Source organism: Leguminivora glycinivorella, chromosome 15, assembly GCF_023078275.1.
Source record: "Leguminivora glycinivorella isolate SPB_JAAS2020 chromosome 15, LegGlyc_1.1, whole genome shotgun sequence".
Lineage (NCBI taxonomy): Eukaryota > Metazoa > Arthropoda > Insecta > Lepidoptera > Tortricidae > Leguminivora > Leguminivora glycinivorella.
In genome coordinates, this window is record NC_062985.1 from 15,698,421 (window position 1) to 15,713,509 (window position 15,089).

The 15,089-nt window shown below is 42.3% G+C and overlaps 1 protein-coding gene across 2 annotated transcripts in view; it reads right to left on the reverse strand.

Moving 5' to 3' along the window:
• Positions 1-217: 217 nt before the first annotated feature.
• The window catches only part of LOC125233838 (RNA polymerase II elongation factor Ell), a 77,917-nt gene continuing 63,045 nt past the window's right edge, over positions 218-15,089 (reverse strand). The window contains exons 8-13 of one of the 2 annotated variants that reach the window (XM_048139972.1): positions 11,986-12,224; positions 7,902-8,018; positions 7,171-7,261; positions 4,674-4,845; positions 3,355-3,492; positions 218-2,583 (exon numbers count right to left, since the gene is read on the reverse strand). In XM_048139972.1, the coding sequence (XP_047995929.1) occupies positions 2,524-2,583; positions 3,355-3,492; positions 4,674-4,845; positions 7,171-7,261; positions 7,902-8,018; positions 11,986-12,224 (817 nt within the window). In that variant the 3' untranslated portion in view covers positions 218-2,523. The remainder of the gene's footprint in view (positions 2,584-3,354; positions 3,493-4,673; positions 4,846-7,170; positions 7,262-7,901; positions 8,019-11,985; positions 12,225-15,089) is intronic. The other variant, XM_048139974.1, reaches the window with a different exon arrangement.

Consider the following 15,089-nt stretch of genomic DNA (forward strand, 5'->3'; position numbering starts at 1 on the left):
AAACATGCTGTCGCAATGGAGCCGCTCGTGCGAGCTTCGAAACAATTGACAATTACAGTGAAATAATAACTTCATTTTGACACAATAATTGACAAAATTAACCGAATAAACAGTATCCTTCAACAAGGTTTCGTAAACCTATGCATCCTTGCATCTTATATTACAATGATAATAATACGTATACGCATATAATAACAAAGAAGTATATAATATGTACATTAAATGACATTAGAATTTAGGACGCTTCTGGCGTTTAGAATTGATTCATGCGTTTGGAATTAGCTGGACTCGAGCAATGAAACCAGAGTTACTTAACGCTATAAATCATTTCAATATGGACGTTAACATCAGGACAAAATATGCAAGACGGCTCTCCCTCGGGCTGACGACGGTGGCCTACTTCTGATGTACAAAATAACCTTTTACCCTATTTTGAATATTTTAAAAGTATCTAATTTACTATTTTTTAAACAAAGTAACGTGTAACGAATTTGATTTAGATTTGACAAGTTATTTATTAATTGATTGAATTCTCCAAAGCTTGAAAACTAAGTATAGTAAATTATATCTCGTTTGACATGTTTATCAAAATTGTTTAGCACTTTTATTATGATATTTTCATTGTTACTGAGCAAGCAAGTTAGCTACTGAAATCAAGTTAAAATTAAATTAGAAAAGACCATATTAGTTAATGTCACGACAGATTTTTGGCTCGCAAATTTAGACTCCAAAGAGTTTAGGGTTAGGTTGTCATGGAAGTAATTTGACTTGGATTTTCCAGTAACTTTCTTAACAGCCACCGCCTCGCCCGAGCACACTATATGTACTAAGAGTTTATTGTGTTCTGGAGGGTAGTTCCGAAGAGGACCAAAATAATTTCTTACTCCTAGTGGATGTTTCACACTGGCCGGTTGTCGCAATTTTAGGACACAACTTGTATGGAATTTTTCAAATAAAAGCAGTCAGTATCGACCGTCAATCTCAAGCGTATTATAATATTTACAAGATCTTTCAATGGCGATTAGAAGACAAATAAATATGCGGACACAACAAGGACATTATTTTATACGCCAAGCGCAATCGGAGGCATTATTTTAAATACTATATACAACACGAACCTGGGCAAGATATCATAAAACAAAACAAACGTCCATCTATAAATGGATGGATTCCTTAAAGGGACGAAGATGGACAACCTTCCAAACAGCATTCGAAAGGATCGTGGACATTGACAATAACATCACCGACTTAAGATGTTATAATTGTAATCCAAGGCCAATAGTCTTAAAATTGACTTGTCAAAATTGTTGGTAATAGTAAAATAATTCAATCAGTATAAGCAAATTTCATTTGGACAACAACAACATTAGACGGCAATTATTTTCGAATGGAATAAAATGTGGACGAAAAAATATCAAGTGGACTATATTATGTAGATAATAATTTGTTTTTCTATTCATATATTTTACACAAAGTAAGAGCTAAGATGAATGTTGACTTCACAACGAGTTGAATGGTTTCATATTACAACTTCGAAAAATGTTTGTCCGATGTTTCATTTGCCAGATATTCATCGATAGTACGCGGTTATTTTCAAGAACAGTTTATTCTCTCATTTGATATTATTTTGAAATTATATTACAGGAAGTACGGTAAATCATTGATAATTTATAAAATAATGGTCAGTTATTACGTATAATATATACATTTTCGAAATATATTTATGTATATGAAAGCAAGAGACAGTTTTATGAAGATCATTGAGAGAATTTATATATACATATTATAAATATAAAAAATAAGTTCATATTATAATTTCATTTTCAATACAGCTCATTGGTCGATATTAATGTATTGTCCTCAAATTTATACAACACTGGAAGTGGGCGACTATAAATTTGCAAATATATAAACAAACAAATATACGAAGTGAAGTGATATAAAAGCTCGTAATGTAAAATAATTTGCTCTATCATTATAATAACTATGTTATCGTTATGTATGCACTGCGGGTTCTCATCGGGAGTTTGTGACGGTGTAGGTGTTCAGTCGCGCGCGCGGCGCGGGAGTCGCGCGTTACATATCCGGGCGGCCGAGGTCGTCGTACAATTAATGGAAGAACGTCGACACGGGAACACGCCGGGACCTCGGCCGCGGCGCTCGACGAGATACGGGATCACTAAAACTATAATAATAATCCTTAAAATCATTAACGAAACAATCATGTCAGTCCGCACGGTTGCGAATCCGCAAACGAACATGGCACTGTGTGGATAGATCGGAAACGCGACCGAGGTTTCAATCGGGCCGGATCGGAGTCGCAACGCGCACTGATCAAATCGACGGCGGACCGTAGTCGACACAAGGCACTCTGTCTCCGCCTGCCGGTCGCCGGTCACCGGTCAACGGTCACGCGGTCACGCGGTCGCGCGGTCACCGGTCACGCGGTCACCGGTCACGCGTCACGCGGCGTGACCGCGGCTACAGGCGGCGGGCGGCGGCGGCGGGCGAGGCGCGTCACCGTCAGTACGCCTGCGTCGTGCTGGCGCTCGCCGTCGACACGCGCTCCGACTTCAGGCTCCGCTGTCAACAAAACGTACACATTACTATGCTAATTTAAAAAAAATGAATTTTTACCGACTTTTCGACTGACCCTTTGGACACCGCACTTATCGTGCACGATGCGTCGCATTGATTGTCAAATGCGCGAGTCTTCTTTGACGTTCGAAGAGTTAAAATACGTGTCGTGTTACTTCACTGCGTTGCATGTATATTCAAAACTAATTTCATGAACGACAAAAAAAATACAAACTACACTTACTGGAAGGTCCTTTAACCGTGTGACAGACTTGAAAAGTAAAAATACAAACCTCAGATTATGATATATTATTACGGTAGATGAAATATTCACTGGGCCGTGCTCTCAAACAAGTTCGCTTATTAAAGCGACTTACTTTATATTTCGTCAACTTTACCAGGTTTGTAACACTTAAGGCCGGTTGCATCAAACAGTCTGTCATCGTTAAAGCATTCGTTAAATTTTATTGTATGGGAAGTTTCATAGACGTCTGACGATGATGTGTCGTGTCTGTCCAATGTGGTTGATGCAACTGGGCCTTAGTTTATTAAAAACCAGTGTTGCAGCTCGCGCTGTCGTCTTAGGCAACCAATAGCAGAATATCACAATCGGAAAAAGTCGAATGTACACTGTCAGTCTATCACACACCAGTTCATGTGTTCAAGACCATTAGTTTGATGTACGAGAATGTGAGCTTGCGACGCAGGAAGACATTCACAAAGGTTGGTATTCTGTACCTAATGACGGTGTCTGAAGAAAGTTGTATGCACACTCACCAGTTCATCGTACTGCTGCACCATCCGCTTGATGTGCGTGAGCTTGCGATGCAAGTAGTTAACGCGACGCTTCTGCGCCTGGTATTCGCCGTCGTTCTGCACGCGCCGGTATTCTTCTACGATGCGTTGTTCTATGCTCTGCAACGTCATAAAGGTTATGTCAATAACGGGCTACAATGTAAAGTATACGGAGGTTTTTGTTTCTCAATCTGTCGGCTACAGAACTATATGTATACTTGTCACTTTTTGGTTATTTCGAGGTTTCATCGTGAGTACAAGAGTGGGTATTCGTACCTGGTGATGCGGCTCTCGCGTCTTGAACGGTTTGTACAGTCAACCAATAGGCTACTAGACTCGTATCGAATTTAGCACATCAAGTTATTGTTTTCTGTAGTATTTGACTTAAGAAATCAATATTTATAGCTTGCGGGCATTAAAAGTGCGTGATGACTGCGTATTTTTAATTAAATATGTGTGTATGTTTTTTTTTAATTATGGACTCCGAAAACGGTGTTGGCCAATGGAGTGACGTCACATAATTCAGATCAACTATGGAAATTAGAGGTAGTAATCTGATCTCCATAGAAGCAACCTCTATTGTATTAAAATTCATAGTGGTTGACGGGTGTGACAATGTGAAATATTTTTTTCTAAATATACTGACGTCATGTCATAGATATTCTATAGATTAATATGGCTGATGTTGTTTTTGCCTGATCACGTAAAAGTAAACTTTAAATAATTTTTTGCGGGTTTTTAAGTCGTAATAAAATATGGTACTATTTTTTTTGGTTTAATTAGACAGTAATTAATAATATAAGACATACTTTGAAAAAGGGTCAAGTAGCCTATTGGAACCCTAGGCCACTCTACAACCATGTCAAAATGACAAGCAGTAAGAAATGTCTTACAATCTGATTTATAACTATGTCATAGTGACGTAGTTCTACAGAGGCCTAGGGTTCCAATTGGTTGACTGTCTGTGCATGTAGGGAAAGATCAAACTCGGTCGGGTAAATAAGTCACTGTTCGTGTAAGTTGTGTATTCCGTTCCATACCTGATTGTGAGGCGAGTAGAGCAGCTCGCTCTTGAGCTAAGGCTCGAGAAGAGTTAGGCGGTTTTAACTTACACGTTTAAAATTCACGTTCAATGGCTAGGTTTGGTATTCCGCACTTGATGGTGTTGTGAGTGAGGCGATGCGAGTTTTAGCTGTAGTTTGAGCATGGTAAACAGATTTGCGTATCTCGTGGCTATATGGATTGTTACTCTGTGTTAAGGCTATAATATACGTTCCATGTATAGGGTTGGTATTCCGTACCTGATGGTGCGGTGAGTGAGGCGGCGCGCGTTTGAGCTGGAGTTCGAGCGACGTGAACAGCTTGGCGACTTGCGCGACGCGCGCGTATAGGGATTGGTACTCGGTGTATAGCTCCGCGAACTCGTTCTTGTAGGCTCGCCGCGTACTCGAACTCGTTATTGGCGGGTATTGCCTGGAATGACAGATTATTATAAGTATTTTCAGTGGTAATAGATAGAAACATTACAAGTTTCCGTGTAGAGTGACAAATAAATCTTGGTCGCAAGATTAGTAATTATACTAACAGAATACTCTTATAATTGAAATATAATTGGGTAAACCAAGTTGATTAGACATAAAAATCTTAATCATAATAATTGAGGTAACAAACAATTTTGAAACCATTAATGAATTGTGGTGATTTGCTTGATTCCCAACTCATTAAAGTAATAAAGACTCGTGTTTTTAGTCATAAATATCTTCAAAACAATAAATAAACTTCTAATAACTTTTGATATCTCTATTTAATTAATAATAGTAAAAAAATATCTTTCATTATAATCATTATCTACAATGAATGTTAAACGCCTTTTTACCCAGCTAAACCTTACATGAGCCAAGGATGTATTTTTACACATAACATACAACAAAAAGTACGAGCAAGGCTTATCGTGCGGTGCGTATGACAAACTCATTGGTGCAACCGACTGAACTGCCTCTGCATTTCTAAACTGAGTTAATGATTTATTAAAAACATAATAATTTTACTTCTATTACAAGTTCTAATTTCAAACAATAACCCACAATCGAAGCCTAGATACCTACAGAATGGCCAATCGGACTACTTTCACTTTCTGACGTCACGGATCAGATTAGCGCGCTTGCGAAATTCACGGAAATATATTACGTTCGACAAAGTAACAGTACAATCACCTGCAAATATCTACACTTAACATGCTCATAGTTTCGATGATCCTAGATAATTTAAGCGGGAACATATAATTCACGACAATTCAAACATCGTGAGGAAATCGGACTAACCTCAATAAGGCCTATTGCCTAGTTACCCTTCGGGTTGGAAGTCAGATGGCAGTCGGTTTCGTAAAACTAGTGTCTACGCCAAATCTTGGGATTAGTTGTCAAAACATCGAGCCGACGCGAATGCAAAGGTTATCCAAGAAGGATGATGATATAATTTACGACAATTTGAATTTGGGTCGCTGAACAATTTCTTGTCGATGTTCTGTCACACAAATTGGCAGAGGTAGGCCAAAAATGAGATGGCGGAAAGATCTGGACTCATTTTGCGACGACTGGCGGGAGCATGCACAAAGCCGTGACGAGTGGCGGAAAACAGGTGAGGCCTTTGCCCAGCAGTGGGACATAGTATAACTATTAGCTACTAAAAAAAACAGACACACGCCCGTCTAAACCGGTAACCAAAAACGACATGTAGTTTAGAAATCTTATGACGATATTTCATTTTACACGGAACTAAAAACGGTTCATCCATTTATAAAAACAACATGACCAATGATACACTTAGGCCCATAGCACTCAAGGTAACTAATTGCTAAAAAGTGCATGTCATTCAACGCAACTTTCTATGAGAAACCGGTTCTGAATTACCTATCCGTACAATTTTCTAACGCAAGATGATTACACATGGCAGAGGCTGGAAACGTGCCAAAGACTGAATGCAGAGGTGTAACCTTCAAATTATAGTATTTGTCTAGTTCGATAGACTAACACTGCGACTTTTACTTTCACGAAAATGAAACTATTTATTAACACTAGGGTGCTTTCCTTTTTTTTTTTAATTATAGGACATTCTTACACAGATTGACTGAGGCCCACGGTAAGCTCAAGAAGGCTTGTGTTGTGGGTACTCAGACAACGATATATATAATATACAAATACTTACATACGTAGAAAACATCCATGACTCAGGAACAAATATCTGTGCTCATCACACAAATAAATGCCCTTACCGGGATTCGAACCCGGGACCGCGGCATAGCAGGCAGGGTCACTACCGACTGCGCCAGACCGGTCGTCTTTCCTATGTTATTGACCACTCTCATAAGACTTCTTATCCCTTGTTTCTTGGAAAGGCTGATACTATAATTTGTAGTTAGCCAATACTGTCGCAGTTACCCTATTCCCTTTCGTATTAAGTACTAAGGTATTTTCGAAATGTTCTCTTATTACTAAGTTATTGAACTAATGATCTTGGCCACTAAATATACCAAACAAATTATGATTATGACCTTAAAATGTTTGTACACGCGATGTTTTAGCGTTAATCGTTTAAGGGGCGTTAGATACCTATTTATTTAGTTTTTTTTTATGACAAAAAAAAACCGTCTCAAAAGAGGAACGATCCTCTACGAATCAACCTTCAAAGGTTATTTTATAGATTGTAAGTGTTTTGTCATTCTGTATAAAATAATACATTTCGTACTGTAATTATTTTATGTTTAATATGCTCTGTGATATGAAATAGGATAATAGTTACCTTTCAATCTCTTCCAAATCAGTCATGGTCTCATCGGGCACCGACGTTAATTCAGTATTTTCTAAGGGTTCCGTATTTGTGATGTCTTTTTCTGTAAGAAAACAAAATTAAACACATTATTTAATAGTCTTCATAGGTATTGGCGAAACCGAAGGTTAAACTTTAGCTCTAGTTAAGGCTGAAATATGACTGGAGACTTCGGTCGAATGTGAGAGCATTGAAATGACACATTACAATACAAGCGCGGAAAAGTTATGAATTTCCTTTTCGCACGTGTTTCGTACGACGTTTTTCAGTACATAGGTAGGTAATTATGACCCTTAAAGTTTTGACCTGACAAGAAATATACTACTTTGCGAAATAGTGCGGGAAAAAACCTCATATGTACCTACCGAAAATACAAGTTTCTGCGCGGTCATGGTATTCGGCAGGTTTTTGGCAGAATCTTCATCAAAAACATATATTTTATAAACTAATTACATAAACAACCACACACACAACATTTATATTTTTTATTTTAATCTTAATATATAACTATTTTATTTCAAACTACAGTCAAATTCCCTATTTTAAGTTGATTCTTAATTTTACTTATCTGGTTGCAACGTGACAGGCATAGCCAAGTGTGGAGCCGCAGGATATTGACGAATAATATTCAAAATATTTCTTTTAAATAAACTATTATTATTCTTCTATTCTTAATGGTTAAGAAGTATATAGGTAATACATACCTGTGATACTAGTTTGCTCTACTGGGGGACTACTTCTATAACCGTTCGCCTTCACAGGACTGGGGCAAAGCTCCTTGACAGTGTTAAAACTGAGGGTGTAACCGTTATCCTTTTTGACTGTAACAAAAATACATGAGTAGTTTAATATATACTCTTTATTATGCATTTTGTTGTAATTAATAGTCATTAGGGACCTTTCCTAATGAGGTGATTTTGTGTTAAGTTACGTACTTAGACTAAACTGACATCAGACCTTAATCTGAGAAAGAATGCTAAAACTCTTATGTATGAATCCATCGATAAATTGCAAAGTACTGGGTTATATCGAGAGACTAGTTGTTCTTATCGTAAAAAGAGGAAATGTTCTATGATTATGACATATGAAAGTACAAAGGGCGGTAAGATTTGGTCGATCAACTGAATTAGACGTAACCTCAATAGTCCGTAATGTATTTTTTACCACACCCGCAAACTAAATGTGCTATTGCACGCAGGCGGAGCGTGAGTTATACAAAAATCGTTCTTAGTACCGTAATTATTTTTTTTACATATATTTACATATTTTTTATATTGCGAGTGTGATGAAAAACATTATGTGTAACTCGGGGAGTATGAATATTACAAACTCGAGTCTTTAAATCGCTCCGGCAAGCCGTCGCGATTTAACTTACTCTCGTTAGTAATATTCAACTTCCTCCCCTTGTTGCACAATGTACTATAAAATCGCATACGACTTCTTACACAATGTAAACTGGCTTTAAATCTAGCCAAATGGAATCGATTTTTAAAATAACCTAACATGAAATATACTTCGTTAAAACGGAAACGCTCATATCAGTTGAACGATTATCACTGATTATGAGTGTAGAAAGCGATTTCATCAATTGTTTTATACACCGTGTTTTGGTCACGTTCTTATCGTGAGTCATTATACTCGTTATTTAATGAAACCTGTCGACAAGTTGTATTTGTTTGTCGATGTTTGCCTTATTGTTCATTTACGGTTACGGTGTATGTGCATAAATTATGCATGTTCGTATTTAACATTGATTTACGTAAAGGAATTTAAATATACTCAATAATAAGAAAATGGAATGAAATTAAATATAGTTAAACTAGGTAATCATATAGGATATTTACAAATTTACGTGCATTCATTTTAAGTACAAATATGTAATCGAAGATATAGTAGAGAACTTATTTGGAATATTTATTATAGGAACATGATGGATATTTCAGCGATCTGGTAATTTGGAAATCAATCGATTCATTGATCAAACCTCTCTCATCAAGTGAGCCACAGATTATAAAGGCTTATTTAGACGCAGTGCGAGCTTGCATAGGAGGTTTTTTGATACATTATGGACTATTGGAGATTATATCCAATTCAGCCGGGCGATGAAATGTTGCATAATGAAAACATCTCGCACCGTGTAAAGTTGGGTTGCCACTTCGAGCGAAGTTATTAATTATGAAATTTAAGGTTTTATCAGAGCTACCAGCCGCGAATTCTAAACGGAGTTCGTAATAGCCTCTTTACAAACATAATGGTAAATATTGATAATTAAGAGTAACTTGTTTTGTCATTGTCAACCGCATAAACAAGTCATATAAGTCAATTATCTCGCCACAGTGATGAGCCCACTTCGCTTACGGCGGAAACCTGGGTAACACAACACCATGATCCAGTGTGTACCGGCCGTAGGCCAGCGTGTACTCGTTGTGAGCCAGCAAGCGTGTATTAATACTCCGGTCATCATTTGAGGCGTGCCTCTCTCCGGACGAAGCGCCAGAGCCGCCGGTGGCGTAGCCGGACGAGGGCGGACTGGGCCATCGGTAGTGCGAGATGAGCTGATGTCAGGTCCGCTAACGAAACCCGGCTATAGCATTAAGCTAGCGTGTGTACACCAGGGATGTTACCTGTGGTCCGGTCGTCCTCATTATCCGAGGCGTGCCTCTCTCCGGACGAGAAGCCGGAGCTGCCGGTGTCGTAGCCGGACGACGGTAGACTCGGGCGGCGGTAGTGCGACATGCGCTGAGTCAGGTCCGCTAACGAAAGCCAGTTATACCAGTCAGCCAGTGGGTACGACAATGACGTTACCTGTGGTCCGGTCGTCCTCATTGTCCGAGGCGTGCCTCTCTCTGGACGAGGCTCCGGAGCAGCTGGTGGCGTAGCCGGACGAGGGTAGACTCGGGCGGCGGTAGTGCGAGATGCGCTGAGCAGCTATAGTGGGTAGGACAATGCCGTTACCTGTGTGTACAGTGACGTTACCTGTGGTCCGGTCGTCCTCGTTGTCGGAGGCGTGGCGCTCGCCGGAGGAGGCGGTGGCGTAGCCGGAGGAGGGCGGGGAGACGCGGCGGTAGTGTGAGATGCGCTGAGTCAGGTCCGCTAGCGTGTGTACAGTGACGTTACCTGTGGTCCGGTCGTCCTCGTTGTCGGAGGCGTGGCGCTCGCCGGAGGAGGCGCCGGAGGAGCCGGTGGCGTAGCCGGAGGAGGGCGGGGAGACGCGGCGGTAGTGTGAGATGCGCTGAGTCAGGTCCGCTAGCGTGTGTACAGTGACGTTACCTGTGGTCCGGTCGTCCTCGTTGTCGGAGGCGTGGCGCTCGCCGGAGGAGGCGCCGGAGGAGCCGGTGGCGTAGCCGGAGGAGGGCGGGGAGACGCGGCGGTAGTGTGAGATGCGCTGAGTCAGGTCCGCTAGCGTGTGTACAGTGACGTTACCTGTGGTCCGGTCGTCCTCGTTGTCGGAGGCGTGGCGCTCGCCGGAGGAGGCGCCGGAGGAGCCGGTGGCGTAGCCGGAGGAGGGCGGGGAGACGCGGCGGTAGTGTGAGATGCGCTGAGTCAGGTCCGCTAGCGTGTGTACAGTGACGTTACCTGTGGTCCGGTCGTCCTCGTTGTCGGAGGCGTGGCGCTCGCCGGAGGAGGCGCCGGAGGAGCCGGTGGCGTAGCCGGAGGAGGGCGGGGAGACGCGGCGGTAGTGTGAGATGCGCTGAGTCAGGTCCGCTAGCGTGTGTACAGTGACGTTACCTGTGGTCCGGTCGTCCTCGTTGTCGGAGGCGTGGCGCTCGCCGGAGGAGGCGCCGGAGGAGCCGGTGGCGTAGCCGGAGGAGGGCGGGGAGACGCGGCGGTAGTGTGAGATGCGCTGAGTCAGGTCCGCTAGCGTGTGTACAGTGACGTTACCTGTGGTCCGGTCGTCCTCGTTGTCGGAGGCGTGGCGCTCGCCGGAGGAGCCGGTGGCGTAGCCGGAGGAGGGCGGGGAGACGCGGCGGTAGTGTGAGATGCGCTGAGTCAGGTCCGCTAGCGTGTGTACAGTGACGTTACCTGTGGTCCGGTCGTCCTCGTTGTCGGAGGCGTGGCGCTCGCCGGAGGAGGCGCCGGAGGAGCCGGTGGCGTAGCCGGAGGAGGGCGGGGAGACGCGGCGGTAGTGTGAGATGCGCTGAGTCAGGTCCGCTAGCGTGTGTACAGTGACGTTACCTGTGGTCCGGTCGTCCTCGTTGTCGGAGGCGTGGCGCTCGCCGGAGGAGGCGCCGGAGGAGCCGGTGGCGTAGCCGGAGGAGGGCGGGGAGACGCGGCGGTAGTGTGAGATGCGCTGAGTCAGGTCCGCTAGCGTGTGTACAGTGACGTTACCTGTGGTCCGGTCGTCCTCGTTGTCGGAGGCGTGGCGCTCGCCGGAGGAGGCGCCGGAGGAGCCGGTGGCGTAGCCGGAGGAGGGCGGGGAGACGCGGCGGTAGTGTGAGATGCGCTGAGTCAGGTCCGCTAGCGTGTGTACAGTGACGTTACCTGTGGTCCGGTCGTCCTCGTTGTCGGAGGCGTGGCGCTCGCCGGAGGAGGCGCCGGAGGAGCCGGCGGCGTAGCCGGAGGAGGGCGGGGAGACGCGGCGGTAGTGTGAGATGCGCTGAGTCAGGTCCGCTAGCGTGTGTACAGTGACGTTACCTGTGGTCCGGTCGTCCTCGTTGTCGGAGGCGTGGCGCTCGCCGGAGGAGGCGCCGGAGGAGCCGGTGGCGTAGCCGGAGGAGGGCGGGGAGACGCGGCGGTAGTGTGAGATGCGCTGAGTCAGGTCCGCTAGCGTGTGTACAGTGACGTTACCTGTGGTCCGGTCGTCCTCGTTGTCGGAGGCGTGGCGCTCGCCGGAGGAGGCGCCGGAGGAGCCGGTGGCGTAGCCGGAGGAGGGCGGGGAGACGCGGCGGTAGTGTGAGATGCGCTGCTTCTTGGCGGCCACCACGTCGTCGGCGGCGCCGGCGCGCTTGGCGCCCGGCGACGCGCGCGGCGACAGGGAGTTGGTCGAGTCCGACGACACCGGCGGTGTTAGATTTTGAGGTTTCCGCCTGTTTGATTGATAACGATATTAGTACAAGTCACATTATAAACTAGCGAACGAACCGGCAGGGTTAGCAGATGATTGCCGCGAGAGTATGTCGCCGCGAAATAGACTACCCGTCCTTATGTCATTAATATAGTTAGAAGAAGACGTTTCATCTATCTCGCGGCGACATACTCTCGCGGCCATCATGTGCTAGCCCTGCTTTAGCTTCAACCTTTTGCCGGCCTACTGGCAAAAGGTTGAAGCTAAAAAGTGGCAACACCGTAATATCGTCCTGTTTTCTTACATATCGTCACTACTTTTAAAAAATCTTGTATCTCACGCTGTTCCTCAAAGTTAAAACGCAGTAAGTCTATATGCATTCCATACGTACTTACTACAATTTTCTTTTCATTGACAGACGAAGGTTTTTTTTAAAAGTAGTGACGATATATTGATTTGAAAGGGACGACCCTACTGTGTTGCCGCTTTTTAATTTCTTCTCTTTTTTTGCCAGACTGTGCACATGCAATTAAGGCTATTAAAGCCCAGGGCGCCTAAACAAAAGGACTATCGTCCACACTCTAAGTATCTATATCTACTGATCTTCACAATTAATTGTCAAGTTAATGGCAGACCCAAACGCCGCGGTTTTGACCACATGTGTGGGGTCAGCCTTAAAATGACAGTAGCACTCGTCTTGATGGGCATATTCCTAACGGGTAAAATCGTTAAGTTTTCTAATAGTTTATGATAGAAATTATGAAGATTTTGAATAGCAGTTGATACTGATAAACTTAATGTATAATATCAAAAATTATCATTAAAACCTTCAAAAAATACCTCTAACCTCTTGGGGTTCAATGGCCTAATATTAGTACAAATGACTTTCAATGAGTTTTAAATCTAAAGTAAGAATTTAATTGTAAACTTTTAATGAATGGCGCTAGAGGTAAATCTTATTTAAACTTTGTACAACCAAAAACATCAAATAACAATAATGTTGTTTTTCGTACAAGATAAATTCTAATCTCCATAATAAAATTGCATTATTTGCGATATGATTACAGTTGACCCGATACTATGAAAGCAAGTTTTCCATTACAATGCGAAGGTTAGGTCTAGTTTCATTCAAATATGATTACAATAATAACTCGTGTAAAGTTGTCTTTTGAATATCATTGACAAATTGTAAACTATAGTGATAGTGTAATAGTTTCAGATATCTACAAGTTTTAAGTGTTATTTGTACATAGAGACCAATATATGTATAGGTAAGCTACGACTATGGAGACTATCAACATCAAATAAATTCTTTACTCTCATTAGACAAAAAGCTAAATTATTGTCTTAAATCTGTAATACGTTCTTGATTATTCCAAATCAAAGTCAGTAGAAACGAATTGCAACGAAAACTCCGCTGCAGGTGTTCATAAAAAAAACAAATCATTTCCTGTACAAGGCAAATTAAATAAAGTGTCAGTGTCAAATACAAACACAACATGACCAATGATAACAGTATTTAAGAACTGTTTTATGTCATCCTTCATGTCATCCCACCTGTACGCGATTTTATAATGGGGACTCGACCACCGCTATATAGCTAATAGATGGCGTTCGAAACGTACCTATGTCAAAGCGTCACACAATAATTAACCCACATTAAGCAAAAAAACCTAATGGCATCGATTGCCGACGTTTCTGCTAATCAGAAGTTTCTTCCCGTGGGTGTCGTAGAAGTCGACTGTGGGATATGGGTTAAATTGTGGCGTAGGCGAGAGGCTGGCAACCTGTCACTGCAATGTCACAATTTGGATTTCTTTTAACCCCTTTTTGCCAAGAGTGGCACAGAAACTTAGTAGTTCATGTGCTCTGCCTACCCCTTTATGGGATACAGGCGTGATTATATGTATGTATGTAGAAGTTAAAAATCCACATTAAGCAGTTTCAAGTTTCTACATCTATGTCTAATTTATAAACTATTGGTGAGCAGACTGGCTCAATCATGTAATCACATACATAGTTACAAAAGTGGTACCATGTATATCATATACTCGTAATCTAGGGGTGTCGAAACTGTGCATCCAGTCTTTACCACAACTGGTCTATATTAGAGTGTTCGTCAGTAAGGTCACATTTTACTCAGTCTTTATCTGTCGACCTCGGTGAACGAGCCGGCACAAGGTCAAACTATATAATATGCATGCAAATAAAGAATGCCATATGCATACTGTTTTCAGCTTAAAACATATGTTTTGACAAATTGCTTTTTCTAGACTATTTAAGTATCTAAGTTTCATGCTAGGCTGAATGTAAATTTTTGTTTATTTTACTTTCATAACTGAAAAATGTACAAGCCAGATCACATTTAGACAGATAATTGTATAAATCACTGAGGCTTTTACAATTTTCTTTAATTAAAAACATAATTTGCATGGGCGTAGTTTAACTATGTTTTTTCAAATTATATGTTTATGTACTAGGGATTCCCCAAGCCATTTGTGCCCCTATTTTGTAAAGACACGTTTGCTGAGCATGTCGACAGTTACGGTCATAAATGTAAGGTGAAAACATAGTTTCATTATTTAATTCAAGACCATGAATTTACAACGGCAGTTGAGGCAAACTGGAGTGCATAGCTTCCTTCCAAGCTATTTATAGGTGAAAATTTAATATTTATAAGACACGCTTGTATATTTTATCAAACATAGCGTCCATCCATTAGGTATAGCGTCCATCCAAGTAGTCATGTACCTATTTGGCGAGCTACAGAGTGGATAATGTCGAATATACGATTTTTTCTATATAGTTGCAGTGTTCTTTGGGGTTTTAGCAAGGGACTTGGTAGAATTAGAATCACGTAGGTCGTAGAGTAAATCTAGCCCTGCAC